This window comes from Rhinolophus hipposideros, assembly GCF_964194185.1.
Source record: "Rhinolophus hipposideros genome assembly, chromosome: 22".
Lineage (NCBI taxonomy): Eukaryota > Metazoa > Chordata > Mammalia > Chiroptera > Rhinolophidae > Rhinolophus > Rhinolophus hipposideros.
The window spans coordinates 23,048,060-23,068,788 of record NC_138068.1 but is presented as its reverse complement, the minus strand read 5'-3'; the positions used below and the strand labels follow the sequence as shown (position 1 = coordinate 23,068,788).

At 45.1% G+C, this 20,729-nt stretch overlaps 1 protein-coding gene across 6 annotated transcripts; it reads left to right on the top strand.

Annotated features, from left to right (window-relative positions):
* Window positions 1–998: 998 nt before the first annotated feature.
* On the top strand, window positions 999–18,960 carry LOC308491321 (uncharacterized protein C20orf96). Of its 6 annotated transcripts, XM_081034700.1 has the most exons (12): window positions 1,922–2,039; window positions 2,313–2,361; window positions 2,442–2,563; window positions 2,929–3,046; window positions 9,460–9,569; window positions 13,868–14,026; window positions 15,686–15,785; window positions 16,759–16,916; window positions 16,997–17,098; window positions 17,258–17,344; window positions 17,982–18,100; window positions 18,680–18,960. In XM_081034700.1, exons 4-12 carry the CDS (start codon window positions 3,019–3,021, stop codon window positions 18,738–18,740), a joined length of 924 nt encoding a protein of 307 aa, XP_080890826.1. In that variant the 5' UTR covers window positions 1,922–2,039; window positions 2,313–2,361; window positions 2,442–2,563; window positions 2,929–3,018; the 3' UTR covers window positions 18,741–18,960. The 6 variants fall into 6 exon arrangements, with proteins under 6 accessions (XP_080890822.1, XP_080890823.1, XP_080890825.1 ...); XM_081034696.1 differs by lacking the exon at window positions 2,442–2,563 and having other exon boundaries at window positions 999–2,039; XM_081034698.1 differs by lacking the exon at window positions 2,442–2,563 and having other exon boundaries at window positions 1,922–2,043.
* The last annotated feature ends 1,769 nt before the right edge of the window (window positions 18,961–20,729 follow it).

Below are 20,729 nucleotides of genomic sequence, written 5' to 3'. Positions count from 1 at the left end.
TGGCCAGACTTTGATCACATGCCTTATGACTAAACCTGTAACTGGCAAGGGAAATGGGCCCACCAAGCCTAGCTCAGACCAATCATGACTACTGAAACTGGAACTGGGACTGGGGCTGGGGCCTGCCTCATCTAAAGGCAGTGCATACCTGAACAAGATCAGGGGTGTTAGCTGGGTGGAGGGGGGAAATGGCTGTTGGGTAGGTAACCACCAGGGTCTTCCCTATACTTATTGCTATCTCCTACTTTTTAACTGTTTCCTGGTATAGAGCTGCCCCGCTGGAGTGCTGTGGTACAGTGGGCTCTGTAAATGGGGGTGCCCAACATGGTCATTTCCTCAGCCCTAGGAGCAGCCAAGAGGGTCCTGGATGGCCAGCGTACCGAGGCTGATTACAGTCTCATCTGTTTACCTTAATGTGTAGTGCAATTTTAAAACATTTTCCTGTGATTTTTAAGAGGGGGTAAAGGTTGGGAGCTCTGACCTAGTATTGTTTAGTAACATTCTCCTATTGAACTTTAGGTGATTTCAAATTATTTGCTCCCTTCAAATTATATTAAACTGGAATGCACTTTTAAATGTACGCTCTATCTAGCAACATGGGGTGTGGAGAGAGATCTGGAGTCGGGCAAGAGTGGGAGCCAAGATTGTAATCCAGGCGTGAGAGGAAAGCAGGGTATACATCCACATATGTATGTGTGGATGGTGGTAGTAAGTGGTCTGCTACCAGATATACTCCGAACGTATTGCTGACAGATTGGGATATGGGATCAGAGATGAGTCAAAAGATAAATCAAGGATAACTCCAGGAAGAGTTGTCATTTTGAGTTGGGGAAAAATGTTTCTGGGGAAAGATTGCATCTTAGTTGCCTATTAGGTACCTAAGTGGAAATGCCTAATAGGCATTGGATTTAGGTGTCTAGAATTCAGGGGAGAGGCTCAAGATGTAAGTCTGGGGGGTGTCTGGGTAGAGATGGCGTCTGAAGTCGTAAGATTAAAAGGGAGCACATGGAGTGAAAGCAGATAGAGAAAAAGAGGGGGCCAGATCTGAGTCCTGGGGCAATCTGATAAATGGAGAAGAGGATGAACCAGAAAAGGAGGTAGGAATGTGGTTTCTTGGATGTCACGTTTAGGAAGTGTGTCAAGGACGGAGTGGTCCATTGTGTCAAATGCTGCAGATGGGCCAAGTAAGATGAGGACTGAGAAATGACCATGAGTTTTAGCTAAGTGGAGGCCACTGGTGGCATTGACAAGGGCAGTTTCTGTGGAGAGTGAAAGCCTAACTGAAGAGGCAGAAAGGAATGGGAAATATGAGTAGAGTAGGGAAACCTCTCTAGGAGTGTTGCTGTGAAGTGAAGCAGAAATGGGAGGGAAGCTGGATGGGAAGTCGTCACTTTTTTAAAAATAGAAGAAATTAAAACATGTTATGCTGATGGGAATAATACAGAAGAGAGGATGATGGGAAAAAAGGGGAGACTTGCTGGGGCAATATCTTAGAGAAGATGAGAGGATAGGATTCAGTGCACAATTGTAGGAATCAGTTTTAGTAGGCAGTTTATACATAGTTACCAGAGGGAGGCAAGTAGGTGGGTAAATAAATGAGGTGATGTGACCTTGTGAGTTTACTGATCCCCATGGCTTTTTTTAGTGAAATAGGAAGCACAGTCATTAGCCAAGAGTAAGGATGGGGAAGGAAGTGATGTGGGTTTGATGAGAGGAGAAATATGACATAATTCTATAGGATGTTGGGCGGGGCCAGCTGAGGGGTATTTGAAACCAAGTTGAGAAAATGTGGAGAAAGCTACATTTTGCCCTGTGAGATTAGTCCCTCTAGGCGCTCGGTAGTCTGCGTCCGTTTCCTTGGAGACGGAGACACGAGGAAGCATCTGGCCTCGTTAAGTTTGAGTGGCCGAGGTTACCGCGCGATCCACTCTGAGACAAGGAAGTTGGAGAAGTGGAATAAATAGGCATCCCAAGAGATCAGGGCCCCACGGACTCACGACTCTTCTTACGTTTTCCCCAATGGCACGCGTCTTTCCGAAGTAGGTAAAAGGAGCATCGCGGGCTGGCGGGGTGCGCATGCATGCCCCCCCCAACCTCTCTGGCCGGTCCTCCCGCAGTCTCTTGACCCCGCCCTCTCTCCACCGACATCTCCCTAGCCCGTCTCGCCCTCCTGCTGTCTGGGTACTGGCTTGGATCGTGTTTCTAGTGCATTGTGGTTTTGGGGTCTAGACCCCAGGACTGTTTCATGTTTGCTGCTTGCAGCGCCAGGGGTTGGGAATGAAGGAAGTTCTTTCCTGCCCTCACTCTTACAGACCCAGCCACTCTGGGAGTCGCTCCACAATCCATAAGTCCCAGATTGCGGTGAGTATGGGAGGGCTAGGGCGAGGACGGGGGGCTTCCTGACCCTGGGCCTGCAGTCCATCTGCCCTCCACCCCCGCAGTGGTGACCCTCCGGGGTGAGAGAGTCTGGAGACCTGAATTCCAGGCCTTGCTGTGTCACACGTTTGCTGTGGGACCCGGGGCATGCCTCTGAACTTCAGTTTTCTCACCACCTTACCGGAATGTAAGGATATATTATGCTGCTCTCTTATTTATCTCTGATTGCAACTCTGCTTCCCTGTTGGGTCTTTTCTGCGCTGTTTCTCACAGTTCTTTGCACCTCTCACAGCCTGGATGTGCTTAGTAAGTTCTGGCTGGCTGATAAAAAGGGTGATAGCCAACATTTGTGGAGCACTTGCTACATGCTTTACAAATACCTCTCAGGATCCTTGCACCAACCTATCGAGGTAGGTTTTCTAATTAGATCCACTTTACCGATGAGAAAATTGAGGCTCAGAGAGGTAAACTCACTTGCTGAAGGCCACAAATATCTGAAAGCTGGGATCTGAACCCACCAGGCTGTGTGACTGATTGTGTCATGTTTGGTAGGATTATGTTCCATGGCAGCGGTCCAAGCAGAAAATCAAGCCATCTACTCTGCCTCCAGTCCTACAAACCAGTGGCCTTAAGAAAAACAAAATGAAAACTTTGAGTAGCGTCCAGCCAGGTAGGTAGAGGTACTTGGGGGCTGGTATGGGGGTTGGGGACAGGATGGAATGGATACTCTTGGACCTTGGTGACACCATTTATATTAAGGTAGGCTAACTGTTGTAATGAACAATCCCCAGACTTCAAGTATGAATACAGAAACTTATGTCTCATCTATGTCAAATGTATTTATGTAATGTATTGATGTGAGGTATTTATGTGGGGTGGGGGGTGGGGAGTAGGAATTAATCTTTTCTACATCATCATTCAGGGATCCAGGCTCTTTTAACCTTGTGGTGCAGATGTTTTATAAAGCATCCAGCTGGCAGAGGGAACAGAGAAAGAGCAAGAATATGGATGATATTGTGGGCAGTTTTTTCAGGGCCCAGATTTGAAGTGACACATATCGCTCCCACGTATATTCCAGTGGCCATAACTCAGTCATATGACCACCCCTAACCACAGGGACAGATGGGAAATGTAGCCCCGCTGTACGTCTAGAAGGAAAAGAAAACAGGGTCTGATGAACTCAGTATAATCTCTGCCACTTCATTGTCATGCATTCCAGGGGAATTCTGAGGCCTTGGCTCAGGCAGACATGTCTTCAAATTTTGGCTCTGCCATTTACTCTTTTGGGAAAGTCATTCATCTCTCTGAGCTGTAATTTTCTCGTTTGTAAAATGAAGACACTAACACTTATCTGATAGGATTGTTGTGAGAATTAAATGAGAAGATCTCTGTTAAGGCATTGTTTACTCAACCTTATCAGACCCAACTCCTTTTAGTAACAAATATTTTGGAATATTCCTTCAGTATCCTGAAATAAACATCTATATATGTAATAAAAGTTAATATTATGCCTTAATTGTAAAATAAAGGCAAAGTAAGAGGGAAGTTATTTATAGTTAAATAATATATATTTCCGTATGGAAATGCTCAGGATGGACTGCACCAGAAGACATGAGAAAGGAGTCAGAAGCTTACTCATAGATGTGAGTCTTAGTGAATGGAACTGTTGCAAATGCAGACTGACACATGGGAACATACTGGGACTCAAATACTAGGGGGACCTTTTTCTCCACAGCCATGATTTCCAGAGTGGTGCCATCTCTTGGTAAAGTTCTAAACAAACAAAGCACAATCTTTCTCTTGATTATAGCTGCTTTCTTGGAAAATTCAGCATTATCGTAAAAATCTGCAAGATAGTCTTTGTGTTTATATTTCTTTGTTAGAGGCTTCATTCATTCTTTCCTATCTGTATTCATTCAATAACAGCCTTTCCGAGCCCCCATGTGCCTCGCATTGGGCTGTTGTTGGCTCACAGTGAAGGAGGTAGATTGGGTTCATAGCAACATGGAGTTCACGGTCCCAACCTCAAACATGTAACTACACAAAACTTTACGTACACTTGAGACAGAAGGAGGTCACCATCTCATTCACTCCTCCCAATGACCTGGGAGATGGTGTCACCACCATTTGACAGATGAGGAAACTGAAACTTAGGTTGGTAGCATATCTTGAGGGTACCTTTTGTGTATTAAAAAAGATAAATCAGCTGATTCTACCGAGATGGAGTAGCCCCGTACCTTCGTAGTCCTTCCTTTTACAACGGAAAAACCCTGGATGTAACACAACAACAGAAAAACTCTGAAAACTGGAAAGAAGAAGGTGGGCTGCCAAGGTGAGCGTACACAATCATATGGCCTTCCTGCTGCATCTCAACAGGGGACTGTCTCCGAAAAAAAGATTAAATAGTATCCAGAGTAATATCTACAACATCCAGATATAAGAATAATCACTTGTCATACCAAGAATAAGGAAAATCACAATATGAATGAGAAAAGACAGATAGCAACACTGAGCTGAATCAGATAGAATTATTTGGCGGTCCTCATATACAGATGACATGACTGGCGACATAGAAAATCTTAAGGAATCTACTAAATCTAAAAGAAACTAGAATTACTAAGGAAGTTCATACAAGCACAACACACAAAAAGTAATCACATTTCTATGTACTCACAATGACTATGTGGAAACCAAAGTTTAAAATAGTACATTTACAACCACTCCAAAGAAAATGGAATATTGAGGTATAAACTTGACAAAACATGTACGGGACCTATATGCTGAAAATTACACAATGCTGATGAAAGAAATCAAAGAAGACCTAATTTGATGTAGTGACATACTGTGTTCATGAAGCAGAAGACAACATGGTAACGATGTCAGTTCTCCCCAAATTGATTTATATGTTTAGTGCAGTTCCTGTCAAAATACCAGCGATGTTTTGTAGACATAGACAGGTTTATTCTAAAATTTATATAGGAAAGCAAGATCCTAGAATAGATAAGACAGTTTTGCAAAAAGAAGAACGTGGTAAGAATCACTTTACGTGATGTTAAGGCCTACTGTATAGCTATAATGATCGAGACAGCATAGTATTAGCAGAGAGAGAGATACATAGATCAGTGGAACAGAATAGAGAAACCAGAAATAGAGCCACACAAATATGCCCAACTGATTTTGTTAACTTTTTTTTTGGTCTTGATTTTTGAGAAAGGTGCAAAAGCAATTCAGGGGAGGAAAGAAAGCCTTTTCCACAAACAGTGCTGAAGCAATTCGACAGCCATAGGCAAAACAATGAACCTCGATTTAAATCTCAGAACTTACACAAAAATTAACTCAAAATGTGAATGTAAAATGAAATGAAAGTTAAATGCAAAGTGTAAAAGGGTAAAACTTTTCAGAGAAAAATAAGGGAGAACAATTTTTGGGACCAAGTGAAGAGCTCTTAAGCTTTACACCGACAACTTGATCCATAAAAGAAAAATGAAACAAATGGATAAGTTGGACTTCATCAAAATGAAAAGCTTTTCTGTGAAAGACTGTTAAAAGGATGAAAAGACAAGCTACAGACTTGAAGAAAATATTTGCAAACCACATATCTGACATGACTGCTACGTAGAATAGCAGTTTATCAACAAATCTCAAAACTCAACAGAAAAACAACTCAGTCAGAAAATGGGCAAAAGACATGAAGAGACTTTCTACCAAAGAGGATATATAGATGGTAAATAAGCACATGGAAAGATGTTCAACATCCTTGTCCATTAGGGATGTGCAAATTAAACTATAATGAGATATCACTGCACATCTATCAGAATGGCTAAAATGAAAAATAGTGATAAGACCAAATGCGGGCAAAGATGAGAAACTGAATCATGCATTCATTGCTAGTGGGAAGGTAAAATGGAGCAGGCTCTCTGGAAAAGCATATGGGTTTCTAATGAAACTAAACATGCAGTTACCATAATGATCTCACAAAGTGCACACTTGGGCATTTATTCCATAGAAATGAAAACTTAACGGTCACACAAAGACCAGTGCATGAACGTTTTATAGTCTTATTCATAATGCCTGCAAACTGGAAACAATCCAGATGTCCTTCAGTGGGTGAATGGTTAAACAATCGATGGTACATCCATATCATGGAACACTATTCAGCAATAAAAAGGAAAGAACCATTGATAGACTCAGTAACTTGGATGAATCTCCAGAGAATTGCTGGGTGACAAAAGTCAATCCCAGAAGTTACATACTGTAAGATTCCATTTATATGACACTCTGGGGATGACAAAATTGTAGAAATGGGGAACAGAATAGTGATTGCCAGGAGTTAGGGACAGAGGTGGGGGGGGGGAGGATGGTAAGGTGAAGGAAGTGGGTGTGGCTTTAAAAGGCAAGCTGAGCAATCCTTGTGGTCATGGAACTGTTCTGTTCGTCTTAAAGGCAATATCTTGGTTGTGATATGGTACTTAGTGTTGCAACATGCTACCATTGGGAGAAGCCGAGTTACAGGTACATAGAATTTCTCTATATTATTATTTTCCCCCTTCTTCCACCTCCCCCCTCCACTCCTGTTCAAGCCCTTGTTTCTCAGTCTAGTTCTGTAGAACACAGCTCCCTGGCCCATGCTGGTATGATGAGCTTTGCGGCTACTACCACTAATGAGAAGATGTACCCATTATTAAAGCTACAAATCTTACTAAGTACTTAAGTTCAACTTACAAATCTTATTATTTTTATGAAGATTTGTAAGGGGGATTTTGGAACTTGGTTAATTAAATTCCCCTAAACCTTTCAAGCCACATTTAAAGATTTTATATATTCATTTTCATTTTCAAATAGTTTACTTGCCTGATTACCAAAAACATTGGGTATTGAAATAATTCTTGTACATGTAATAAATAAATTTCTAAATATGGATAATCTTATGTTCTTTTCAAAGTTTCGGTAATTTAATAAGAGTGTCTTAAACCTTTCAACTTAAATCTAAATCAAAATCTCATTTACACATTTTAAATTAGAACCATAAGTTTAAACTATTAATCATTCCATCTCTTAAACAATACAATTAAACACCAGATATATACGGTAGTCCTCCCTTATTTGTGGGGGATAAGTTTCAAGACCCCGAGTGTATGCCTGAAACTGTGGATATTACCAAACCCCATATATACTATGCTTTTTCCTATACATATACATCTATGGTAAAGTTTAATTTATAAATTAGTCACAGTTAGGGATGAACAACAATAATTGTAATAAACGAGAACAATTATAATAATATGCTGTTATAAAAGTTATGTGAATGTGGTCTCTTGCTCTCAAAATGTCTTGTACCGTACTCACCCTTCTTGTGATGATGGGAGATGATACAGTACCTGGGTGATGAGATGAAATGAGGTGATTGACATAGGCAGTGACATAGCATTAGACTACATTGACCTTCTGATGATAGGTCAGAAGGAGGATCATTGAACCATGACAATGTCATGTCTTCACCCCAAAATTTAATGCCTTTTCCATCTTAACTAAGCACTTATGCAGCTGTAACTTCTGCTGTTTGAGGTGCGACAGCAACACCAGCCAAATTTCTTTTTCCTCCTTCACAGTTTCACGGATAGAAGATTCGTTCTTATCATAGATCTTAACCTCAGCATATGAGTTTTTTTTTCTTTTTGAGAAGTTCCACCTTTTCACTTAAAAGGAAGCACTTGACAGTTTCTCTTTGGCATGTCCAAATTGCCAGCATCACTACTCTTGTGCTTTGAGGCCATTGTTAAGTTAAACAAGGGTTACTTGAACACAAGCACTGCTGCACTGTGACCGTGGATCTGATAACCCAGAGGGCGACTAAGTGACTAACAGGCTGGGAGCGTATACAGCATAGAGATGCTGGACAAAGGGATGATTCACGTCCCTCCCGGGACAGAGTGGAACGGCATGGTGTGAGATTTTCTTACACCACTCAGAACAGTGTACAATTTAAAACTTAGAATTGTTTATTTTTGGAATTTTCCATTATATATTTTCAGATCGCAGTTGGCCGTGGGTAACTGAAACCGCAGAAAGAGAAACCGCGGTTCAGGGGGTCTACTGTAGAAATAATTTATAACTTTCACACAAAATTATCTTAATTTACTCGATTACTTCAATACTTAATACTAGAATTTTCCAGGGTTAAGGATATTGATCCATTAAAGAAATATTTCTCTGAAGTGAACTGGGTTGCACGTGGAGCAGGGATTTTGGTGGGGGCTGAGAGTACGGCTGCAGCATTTGTGATGATTTGGGTGACTTGCTTCATGCTGGTGCAGGACACCCTGAGAGGAAGCAGGGATTCTAAGAATATGCCCTACAAATGCCTTACTCTGATCTGAATTATTTTCCTCTACTCCTTATCTGGCAGGACCACAGCTTTTAAAGGTACTTCATGGACAGCCATGGAGTTTTGCATAGCTCCTGTGCCTTTGTCTGGTGGCGTGGTCCTAGTCCCAATTCTCAGGTCGTTAGTAATAACAGTGACAACTAGTAGTGTATATTCAGCATTGAATATGTGTTAGGTACTATTCCAAACACTGTAAAGTATAGTAACTCCTTACTTAATCTTTAAGACAACCCTATGAGGTAGACATGATGGTTATTCTTATTTTACAGATGATGAATCTGAGGGACAGAGAGGTCATGTGGCCTGCCCAAGGTCACACAGCTGGTAGAAGGCAGAGCCCGGATTCAAACCCAGGCTGTCTGGCTCATTAGTTCTTGCTCTTAACTCCTACCCTATTTGAGCTTGCCACTAGTCGGTGGGAGAGCCAGGGGGCGCCTGGCTATTTCCTGTCCATACCTACAGTCACTGTGATATGTGAAATTCTCCTGGGCCTCTCTATCCCTTATATCAAGGCCCAGAGTGGAGCCCAGGAGCTTAATAATGGATGTGAGTTTCATCCTCTGTCTCACTGTCACACATTAGAAGGCTCTGAGTGGGTGGGTCTGGGGCCTGGGCCATCTCTCGTGGACGGTGCACTCCCTGGGACCTGACCCCAGGCCTGCCTGTACCCTCACTCTTTGCCCTTTCTCATGCCCTAGGGTATTCCAAGCCTACCATGTTGATGACAAGCCAGCTGAGGAATCCACGAGAACTGCGCAGAAGGAATTTGGACTCTGGGAAGACACAGGCCAGAGTCCGGCTAATGAGGGTAAGAAGAGCATCCACAGGCAGGGGGCAGGGGGATAGTGGTAGCAAACATGCACTGAGCATTTTATGGGTGTCTGACTTGACTCCTTTCTTCCTCAAAGCAACCCTGTGGGCATGCTTATCATCATCCCTATTCTACATGTGGGGAAACTGAGGTGCAGGGAGATAAATGACTTGCACCATGTTATACAGCTAGAAAATAGCAGTACCAGGGGTCAAAGCCACTTAAGCAAAGTGCCGCTGTGTTTAAGACTCAGGAAAACAATCAGAATCGCTTTTTATTTCACTGTATTAGGAATGCAATCTAGTGGTTTGTTCATTTAAAAATTTCCAGTAAATTTCTTTCATGGAATACAGTGTACCTTGAAACAAGGCTTGGAAGTTTACTTCCAAGTTAAATTTTTCACATCAACTGATACAGCTTGGATAATTTCTCACCATCCATTGTTTTTTATGGCTTCTGAACAATGTTTCAGAGTATTTGAAATGACTAAAAGAAGAGGGGGCTTTCGTATCCACAGCAGAAAGTAAAATACTAAACACTGTAAGTACTACAAAATACTATAGAATAATTCTAACTTCTCCAAAAAAGTGTTTAATGGCTCAATGAGGAATGATTACTATATAAAGAAATAGGGAAACAGGTATTTGCTTTGAAACCTTTTTTTGCCTGTAACCTTCAGTTCTGCAAAATGGCTCAGAGACAGTCTAGCATTCTTAAAGGAGGACATATTTCTGATGTGGTTTTTATCCTGACTTTAGAAGGGTTCATGTGTTTTCATTGGATACAAAACATGAACTTGGACAATTTGGCTCTGAAACCTGTGCTCCTAACCAGTTCCTAATACTGTCTCTCTTTTTTTTTTTTAAATTAGTTTCAGGTGTATAAAACAATGTAATATTTAGACATTTACACCTCTCACAAAGTGATAACCTTCCTCCCCCAATGTACTACCCCTCTGACATCATTTATCGCTATTATAATTGTATTGACCATTCCTTATGCTGTACTCCACATCCTGTGACTATCTATATATTAAATTATAGTTGACATTCAGTATTATTCAGCTTCAGCTTCAGGAGTAGAATCTTGTAATCATTCATTTGTTTAGTCAACAAATATTTATTGAGCAGCTGCTATGTACCAGGCCGTGTTCTAAGTGTGGGGATTCACCAGTGGTGTGGACTCTGACATTAGGTAGCTCACGTTCTACTGGGGGAGGCAGACAATATACAAGACAAATATGTGTGATGTTAAGAGCTATAAAGAAGCAGGAAGCTAAGGTTAGGGGACTAGAGAGGCACAGAGGAAGGAGTGGCTGTGACTGTTTTAGACAGGGTGATCAGGGAAGGCTGCGACGGTGGTGGCATCTGAGGGAGAAATGTTCTAGGCAGAGGAATCACAAGTGCAAAGGCCCTGAGGTTGGTGTGAAGTTGGTGTGGCTGGAGCAGATGATGAAGAGGAAAGATGGTGGGGTGTGAGGTTAAGGGGAATAGCTTGTATATGGCCTTGTAGTCCGTGATTAGGCTTTGTGTTATTATGATGAGTAAAACAGAAAGACCCTGGAGGATTCTGACTAGAGAAGGGATGTGATTTGACTCAGGTTTTTTCAGCAGTCTTTGGGCTGCTACTGTGTGGAGAATGGACTTGTGGAGTCATGGGGGAAATACAGGAAGGGAGCAGAAACTACCTATTGGTTAGTTTTTGGAGATGGAGTAGGATCTCGACTCTGCCTCTCAGCCTCAGTATGATTTTTTTTTTTAAAGATTTTATTGGGGAAGGGGAGCAGGACTTTATTGGGGAACAATGTGTACTTCCAGGACTTTTTTCCAAGTTAAGTTGTTGTCCTTTCAGTCTTAGTTGTGGAGGGCGCAGCTCAGCTCCAGGTCCAATTGCCGTTGCTAGTTGCAGGGAGCGCAGCCCACCATCCCTTGCGGGAGTCGAGGAATCGAACTGGCAACCTTGTGGTTTGAGAGCCCACTGGCCCATGTGGGAATCGAACTGGCAGCCCTCGGAGTTAGGAGCATGGAGCTCTAACCGCCTGTGCCACCGGGCCGGCCCTCAGTATGATTATTTATTGAATCTATAACTGTTGAGAGAGTGCCTACTATGTGCCAGGCACCATGCTGGGTGTTGGGGACACAGCCATGAACATGTGTTAGAATTTGTGCTATTATGGAGCTTATACATTAGTGGGAAGACACACAATAAATGAATTTTTAAAACCCAAAGAATAGGTACGCATCAGCTTATTCAACCCATACTTAGAAGCTTTAGGTACTGTCCTCTGTGCTGGAGATAGAGCTGTGACAAACCAATGCCCCGCCCTGTTGACTGTGACATTCTAGTGGGGGAGACAGATAGGAAACAGGATAATAAGAAAAATACCTGTTATGTTGGGTGGTGATAAGCCCTAGGAGAAAAATAAATTGGGAAAGGGAGAGACATAATTACAGAGTGGAATTATGTAATTGCAAATTGGGGTAAGGGTCAGGAAGGAAGCAAAGAAGGGTTTCTATACTAGATGTAGTGGTTAGGGAACATCCATTTCTTTTTTTTTTTTTTTTTTAATTTATTTATTGGGGTGACAATTGTTAATGAAATTACATAATTTCAGGTGTACAATTCTGTATTACATCAACTATAAATCCCATTGTGGGAGGGAACATCCATTTCTAGAGCAGTGGTCATTAATCCTGTAGTTTATCAGAAGCACCGGGAGTGGGGTGTGGTCAGAGTACAGATTCCTGGCGCCAGCCCCAGCGGTGCTGGCTTAGTGGGTCTGAGACTTGGAGACCGGCATTTTTCACAAGATACTTCTGGTCCCGGTGGGCCATTTTTGGAGATATTTTGGTCTGGAGATGTGGAGGCAAGGTAGTGGAGTGGCTAGGAGCTCAGACTTCCAAGGACAACAGCTCTGCTGTGTGTGACCTTAGGCAAGTTACTGAATCTTTCTGTCCCTCGGTTTCTGCTTCTTTAAAGTGGGGCTAATAAAAGTGTCAAGTGAGGTAGTGCAGGTGATGTGCTTAGTAGTTTCAGGCACATAATAAGCACTCCATAGGTGTGCCCTATTATTCTTATTATTAATGTGAGGAAAATGGGTTTTTAGGGCTGGGGGAGGTTCTAGCAAAGGACAGAAATGAGGAAAAAGAAGGAATAAAGAAGGGAGTGCATAGGGATGGCGGAGGTGGAGGATTAGAGCCGGTGGGAGGGCTCTCAGCTCCCGTTCACTGAGTGCACACTGAGTGTGTGAGGCATTGCCACTAGGTGGCTTGATTGTGAATATGATCTCATTTATTTTTACAGCAGCTTTCTGAAGTAGAATAGTTTCCTCACCTTTACGAGTATAGTGGGACTCTGGGGGCCTAACTTGCCCTGTTTCCCTTAGGTAGTAAGTGGCAGAGCTGGGATTTTCACCAACATGTGTCTCGGCCTAACATCCACGTCTTAGTCACTTGGAGGCTCAGCCATGCCTTGCAGCTTGCAGCTCTCTCAGTTCCTTGTCTTAGTGTAGTGGAAAGACAGACACTGGGGGTCGGATGTCAGCCTTTCCAGTGCCAGTGCCACCACTTCCTGGCTGTGTGGCTTTGGGCAAGTCGCTTATCCTGTCTGAGCTTCCACCTATCAGTAAAATAGAGTCAGTAAGCATGGGGCTGTTGGAGGGTGAGCTGATACCGTTTCCCATGTGCTGAGTAAGGCACTGTGCCCAGCACATAGTAGGCCCTCACCAATTGTTATTGTTGTAGATTTTGTGTAATTGCTGGGGATGACTTTAGGCAAGTCACTTAATCAATGAGACCCTCATTCTTTCCACAGGGGCGTTGTATGAAATGAGAGAGTACTCATTCAATTCAGCTGCCTGTTGAGAAATGGTAGCGATTATTAGACACTCTGCCTCCCCAGATATGGCTCATCACCTCTGCCACCTTCTTACCTACCTGGGTCATTTTCTATTATAATGATTATTACTACTATATTTCATTGGTTCTAAGAAGCCATTGACAATGAGTCTTATTTTATTTACTCACTAATAAAATATTTGTCAATTAGATTGCGACATGCACCAATTGTAAGATACCTCCCCACCTCAGAGATGTAAAATTATAGGAAAATAGGCATTTTAGAACGGATGCTCTGACCCGCAGACAATGGGGAACCGCCTCCCAGCACAGGTCGCATGTACCAGTCGAGGCCACAAGGGAGCGAGTATTCGTTGGGAAGGAAGTGGTCCTCAGGCTCCCCGAGGCTCCACCCGCCTGGCGCAGCACCGCCTCCCATCCCCTTCCCTCTGCTGGCAGACGATGCTCAGGAACCGGCAGACCTCACTCCAGGAGCTCCGCAACCAGGAGGATTTTCTCACCAATCTCAATCAGGAGCTGGTCAAGACCATCCAGGATATGGAGGACAGCTGGGTCCTGAAAGTGCGCGAGATGCAACAGCAGCAGAACATCCTTAGGGTGAGGCCCCGTTCCCTCCGCCCCGCCTCTGCTCTCTGAGCCTCGGTCCTGCCCACCGCGCCGCCTTCCTGAGCGCTCTGGCGCTCTCTCCTGGCCTCCCCGGCCGGTGGCACAGCCGCGTCTTCTGTGGAAGATAACACTGCTTACACGCTTCCCCCCACCTACTTGGGCTTTGGAATCAGACTTGGATGGGGGACTTATCCCAATGCTAGAACTTATTAGCTGAAAGACTTTGAGTTAAGCTCTGAGCTCTGTAAAATAGGGCTCAATAGCACTCTGCCTTAAGGGCGGTTGTACTTGGCACACAGTAGGTGTGTAAGAGAAAGTGGCTGCTCTCACCACCACCACCAGCAAATATATGGTGTACTACTAACTGCTTTGTATATTCTCATATCATCTTTTCAACAGCCCTGTCGGGTGGGCATTATTATTATCTTTATTTTACATATGAAGAAATGGAAACACCGAGAGGCTAGGTGACTTGCGGAAGATCACTCCCCAAATCACCCAGCTAGCAAGGGTCAGAGTTGGGATTTGAGCCCAGGCTGTCTGGTGCCAGAATCTGTGTTCCTTACACCACACTCTGTGATTACCAATCACTCTGTGATTACCACCTTCACTCATTCAGTGGTGGCACTTCTGGTCTGTGGGTGAAAAGTGCCTTTGCAGAAAGCCCAGGGAATATCTTTGGTTAGGAGAGGCTAGGCGAAGCTGTGGTGAGAGGTTGAAAGTTCACAGGGGACCCAGGAGTTTGGGCTTGAGAAGAGTAACAGAAAATCGTTTAATGGAGAAGTGATTCCCCTTTGACTGCAGTCTGCCCAGGGAGAAGAGAGACTGAGCTCTCTGGAGTCTGAGATGAGAAAGTTAAGTCTGTAGGGACTGAACTGGTCTGCGTGGGCTGCTGTAACAAAATACCACAGACCAGGTGTGACTTAAACAACTGAAATTTATTTTGTCATAGTTCTGGAGGCTGGACATCCAAGATCAAGGTACCAGGAGGGATGATGTCTGATGAGATCTCTCTCCTTGGGGTGCAGACAGCTGTCTTCTTGCTGTGTTCTCACATGGCCTTTCCTTTGTGCTCACCCAGAGTGAGACAGATCTCTGGTGTCTCTTTCTCTTATAAGGACACTAGTGCTATTGGATTAATGCTCCACCCTTTTGACCTCATTTATCATTAATTACCTTCCTAATGGCCTTATCTCCAAATACAACCACATTAGGAGTTAGGGCTTCAATATAGGAATTTTTTTTTGGCGGGGGGGCACAGTTGAATCTATAACAAGAGACCAAAGACATACAGAGTTATCCAGTCCAAGGACATTTAATAGAATATTCTCCATACCTAGACAAAGTCATTGTCTGATTTTCTGTCATTGATCCATTAATACATTTTTTTGTTTATCCTGAATGCTTCTTGTGGGCCTTTGGGAAATATTGATCAATGGGACACCTTGTCCACATCAAGCTCTTATTCTAGTGTGGTCACAGGCAGTTAAATAACATTGGGAGGGGGCAGGGTGGCAGGTGACTGCTTTCCAGCCTCTGGTCAGGTTCCTGGGCTTGGGCATGGGGTTGGGGTGGGGACTCTGAGGAAGTGCTGAGTCCCCTGAAAGGCCCTGCTCTCGGTGGGGTGAGCTCACGCCACCACTTCCACAGAACATGGTCAACATTTTGGAGTACTCAAACAGGAAGGAGATGCAGCAGGTGAAGTGTGAGCTGCAGGAACTGGAGGAGAAGCAGGAATCTGAGATGAGCTGTAAGAATCCCTGGGGCAAACTCCTTGATCCTCATCGGGCTGTCTGGGGAGGTCGGTTAGCTATAGGGCACTCACCTTGTACCTGCTATCCTGGAAACCATCAGGCCCATCGTCTCCCTTCTTAGGCAGATGGAATTGCTAAGATCCAGAGCTAAGAGCTTGCTTGTGGAGCATTTAGTACCTCCATGCCCCATGTGTCTTCATTTATATGGGTATACTCTCAGTCATTACAATCACATGTGAGGCAGGGACTATTCTCCCATTTTACCGATGAGGAAAACCGAGGCTAAGGGAAGTGAAGTAGCCAGCCGAAGTTTACGCATATATAGCTAGGAGCCAGAATCCAACCCCATCTTTCCTCTGTTGCCTGCCAAGGTCCCTCTGGGAGTCAGCACTGGGCCAGATCCCAGGTCTCCTGGCATTGATCTTGCTGAGCCTGTGCCTTCTTTCCCCTGAGCAGACTAGAAGCTTTCTGAGCAGAGGGGCTGTGTGTCAGGCAGCCTCGGGTACTGGTGATCCCCTCCAAGGAGGACAGCAGGATAGACTTTGTCTTAATACTGCTGTGGTTGTATCTTGGGAGCCAGTGTCACCCATCTCCATTGCTTGGTTCCCTTGGGTGTGTGTGTGTGTGTGTGTGTGTGTGTGTGTGTGTGTGTGTGTATGTATGTGTATGAGGAGGTTGAGGTCCAGAGAGGGACTGTCCTGGTGAGGGTCACATAGCAAGTCAGTGGAGTTGGGAGTAGTCTTGGGATTTTGCACGTTTCGTTTCTCTTTTGTACCTAGTGTTGCCTCTACTCCTTTAGGGGGGTAAAAGGCTCTCTGGGGGCTTAAATTTTCACCATCTCCCAGCCTTGTGCAACCTTGCTTCAGCCCAGACCCCACGCCATTGGCCAAGGAGAGGTTTGCCTCCTGGATCTCCTGGGAGAGGTCCTTAAGGGGGGATCCTGCCTCCTGTCCCTCCTGACATCTCCAGACCTGGAGCAGCAGTTGGAGCAGCTGAATGCCAAGATCAAGGAGACCCATGAGGAAGTGAGCTTCCTGAGCACTTACATGGACCATGAATATCCTGTCAAGTTGGTCCAGATTGCCAACCTTGTGCGTCAGCTGCAGCAGGTGAAGGACAGCCAGCAGGTAGGTGAGCCCCTGGCTTTGCCCTGTTGGACCAATGGGGAGGCAGGGCTGGCGGCCAACACCCTCCTGCTGGCTCCCAGGATGAATTGGATGACTTCCGTGAGATGCACAAAATGGTCCTGGAGTCTTTGTCTAATCAGATTCAGATGAAGAAAGAAAAGTTTCTGAGCGCTCTGGTGGTGGTGAGTAGCCATCTGCTGCGGTGGGTATCCAGGTCCTGTCTCTAGCCCTGCTTTCTTCCCCATCCTCTGTCTCCAGGCCCCTTGTGGCCCCACCAGCTTCTACCGTGCCCTGCGGCCCAGGAAGAGGCATGTGGGGGCCAGACTCTCCTTCCTTCACAGAAAACCCTGCAACCCCATCAGGAGGCTCTTCTGCAGAAGACCCAGGAAAGCCGGGACATGATGAAATACAGGGACAAGATCAAAGAAGTGAGTGGGCAAGGATGGTGATGGTCTCTCTGTGAGGGAGCAGGAGGGTGGGCAGTCCCGGACCTTTGGGAGTCTGGCTTGTCCTGATCTGGTGCCCAGGATCGGTCACTTGTCATTCATCTGAGAAGGGGATTGGTGGTGGCCTAGGCTTTGCCTCATAAACCAGCGTCACTGGTCATGACCCATTCGCAACGTCACCAAGAATGGCCACTCAACCATCATTTTGCTGGATCTTCCCTTATCTTCGCCCCTTAATTCTTGTCACTGACCATCACTCATTGTGATCGCTGATGAACTTCATCACCACCCTCTCATGAATTTTCATTATCTTGCACCTTCATCAGGTTTTCTCCACCAGCGCTCATTAGTCCTCATTATCTAGTACTGCCCCCCACTTTGCAACTTGTCTCTGTTCTCCATGATCCCCTCACCTTTTTCAGGACCATCAAGCATTGTCACTAACTTTCTAGCCAGCCCTGCCCTGCCTGGAGAGGCTCCTCTCTGGAGTCCAGGGAGTCCTAGTGACAAAGCCCAGGCCATTTACCTAGACGTCTTTACTCGTCATTCGTTTTGCCCTTTTCTCCCTTTGGTTGGGTGACATTTGGCTTCTTAGTTGCCCCTGTTGTACCTCTCTCAGTTTATCAAGCAGTTTGAGGAGGAAATATCCATGTTAAGGGCCGAGATTAAAGATCTCCAAATCCAGATCCGGGAACCCCGAGAGATTGTGTTTGCAGACGTTCTGCTTCGGAGACCCAAGTATGTAACCGTTTTGTACCTGCCTCTTAAACTAGATGGGAACCCATTGCTCTTGCTACTTGTATGGAAAGAAGAGTGCCTCTCATTTATTGAGCACTTATTACATGCCAGCACGATCTCATTTAATCCTACCAATGACTGAGGTTGGAATTATTACCCGCCTTTGACAGATGAGAAAACAGGCTTGCGTGGGCTCTGTCACATAGTGAGTGCTTGTTGCATAGGTGCCAACTGGGGGAGTGAGTCTGTGAGCGATGTAGGATGTGTCCAAACCAGTCATCCGGTCTCCAAACAGAGCCCTTGTCCTGAGGGGTCCCAGCATTTTAGAACTGAGTTCCTGCCCCCTCTCAACCTCAGACCTCTGTAGGGGTCCTGCAAACCATTCCTTTTTGATGTGTGTGTGCGTGTGCATGTGCTTACACAGTTAGGCTGCGAGCTTACAGATGTGTTTTGGGATGGGGCTCCCCAAGTCAGTACCGGTGTTCTAGAAAGCAGGGCTCCCCTGAGGACATGCTCCCCCACTCTGTAACTCTGGCGCCCCTGCTTGGCCTCTCACACCCCTCTGCTCTTCCCTCCCAGGTGCACCCCAGACATGGACGTCATCCTTAACATTCCTGTGGAAGAGCTGCTACCCTTCTAGATGACAGGGCTATGGCCGTCCTTCCCTCCCTGTCCTCTTCCCCATACCTGGAGCCTTGAGTCATCTCCTTTCAACACCACATCCCCAGTCAGACCCTGGTCTGCAGTTTCTTCCCTCCTTCCCTCCCTTCCTCCCAGGCTGTGCTGTGGCTTGGGCCAGGTGGGAATTTCCAGTCAAGTCCACCATTTCTTTTTACCAATAAAGCTGGATTTGCATTTGCTCTTTGCCGGTGCCTGGGCGTTCCCAGCAAGGCCTTGTAGATGGGGTAGGTGAGCCCCTGGACTTTGTCTTCATGCAGGGGCAGCTGTGCTAACTGCCTCTGGGGCTCAGATCTTCTTGAGAAATGCCAGAGTAACCCCCTGCCTGAGTCTCCCTGACTCTGTGGCTCTGGGCCACCCCCTCCCTGGAGCAGTGGTTCTGGTTCCCGGGGGTGCTGCAGGCAGGTGGCTTTCAGCCGTCAGACCCTTCAGGGCTTGCGTGGCTGTAGAGCCACCATTTTATGTTCCCACACGCAATGCACAAGAGGTCCAATTTTTCCATATCCTCACTTACACTTATTTTTTGTTTTTGTTCTTCTTTCTTTTTTAAATAATAGCAATCCTAATATGTATGAAGTAGTATCACGGAGGGGTTTTCAGTTGCATTTCCCTAATGGCTAATGATATTGAGTGTCTTTTCATGGGCTTATTTCAAAGCCTTTTGTGTGATTGAGCACTCTGAACTTCTGATCTTTCTGAGATATTTATCAGCAAATGTTTGTACAGCCACACTCTTCGCATTTTCTCTAGAGCATGTTTTCCTTAATTAGCGTCCTTTACCCTTTGGTGGCTTGAGCATTTCCAAAACCATCAAGCCCTGGTTGCTTTTGGGTTCACAGTTCTTCCCTCAGTTTATCTCTCTTCTCACATTTTACTATACGCAGCAGGAAGAAACCAGGCTTCGCCTTCAACACTTTTCTTGGGAATCTGCTCAGCTGAATACTCAAGTTCATCGCTTGTGAGATCTACTTTCCACCTAGCAGGACATAGTTCCCCTAAGCCACGAGGTTACAAGGGCCCCTTTCCTCCAGTTTCACTAGCATGTTTCTCATTTCCTTCTGAATCCTCACCAGCAGCCCTGTTAATATCCCCATTTCTACTAATGGTCTGTAAATGAAAATGTAGTCTTCTCTAAGGTGATTATGTTTTCTTTGGCTTCCTCCCTCTTCTACATTTAAGAACATTTTTTAGTAACATTGGGCTCACCTAGATAGTCCAGGACAATCTCCTTGTCTTAAAGTCAGATGATTAATAACCTGAATTTCACCTACAACCTCAGTCCCCCTTTGCCATGGAACATAAACTATTCACAGGTTTCAGGGATTAGGATGTGGGCATCTTTGAGGGCATTATTCTGCCGATTACACTGCCTTCCACACCATACCTTCTGTGAAGAAGTCCCCTCTTCTCCACACCAGGAGACTCATGTCTCCAAGGCCCTTTCAGCACTCAGGCAACCTCTGGGGGCCCTGAGGGCCCAGGCTTGCTTGTGCCCGAGACCTTGAGCCATGTCTGGGGCACCCTTCCTTCCTTTCCTGCTCTGCAGCAACCCAAGTACCCAACACGGTATACATAGAACTCACCTCAGAGAAACCATATTCAGAAAGACTTGTCAGATGGAACTTGTTTTCCAGAAGTGTCACTCCCATATGTCCTCTAAGGAACAGACAGAACCATCCTAGTGTGGGTGGGAGGCATCCATCTACCTGGTAGATTTGGTTCCAGAGGGTGGCTGGCCCAATAATACCTGATGGCAATGAGGATGAAAGATGTTCCTCCAGTGGCGTTGAAGGTTGGGTTGGGAGTGTCCTATATCCAACGTAGGAGCCAAATTATCCCCAGTAAAGCTAAACAGCAAAAAGGCTGTACAATGACATTTTCGTGGTCTTGGCTATTGTGGCCGAATCCCACCATTGTAGGTGTGTGAGACGGGGCCAGGGGATGAAGGGAG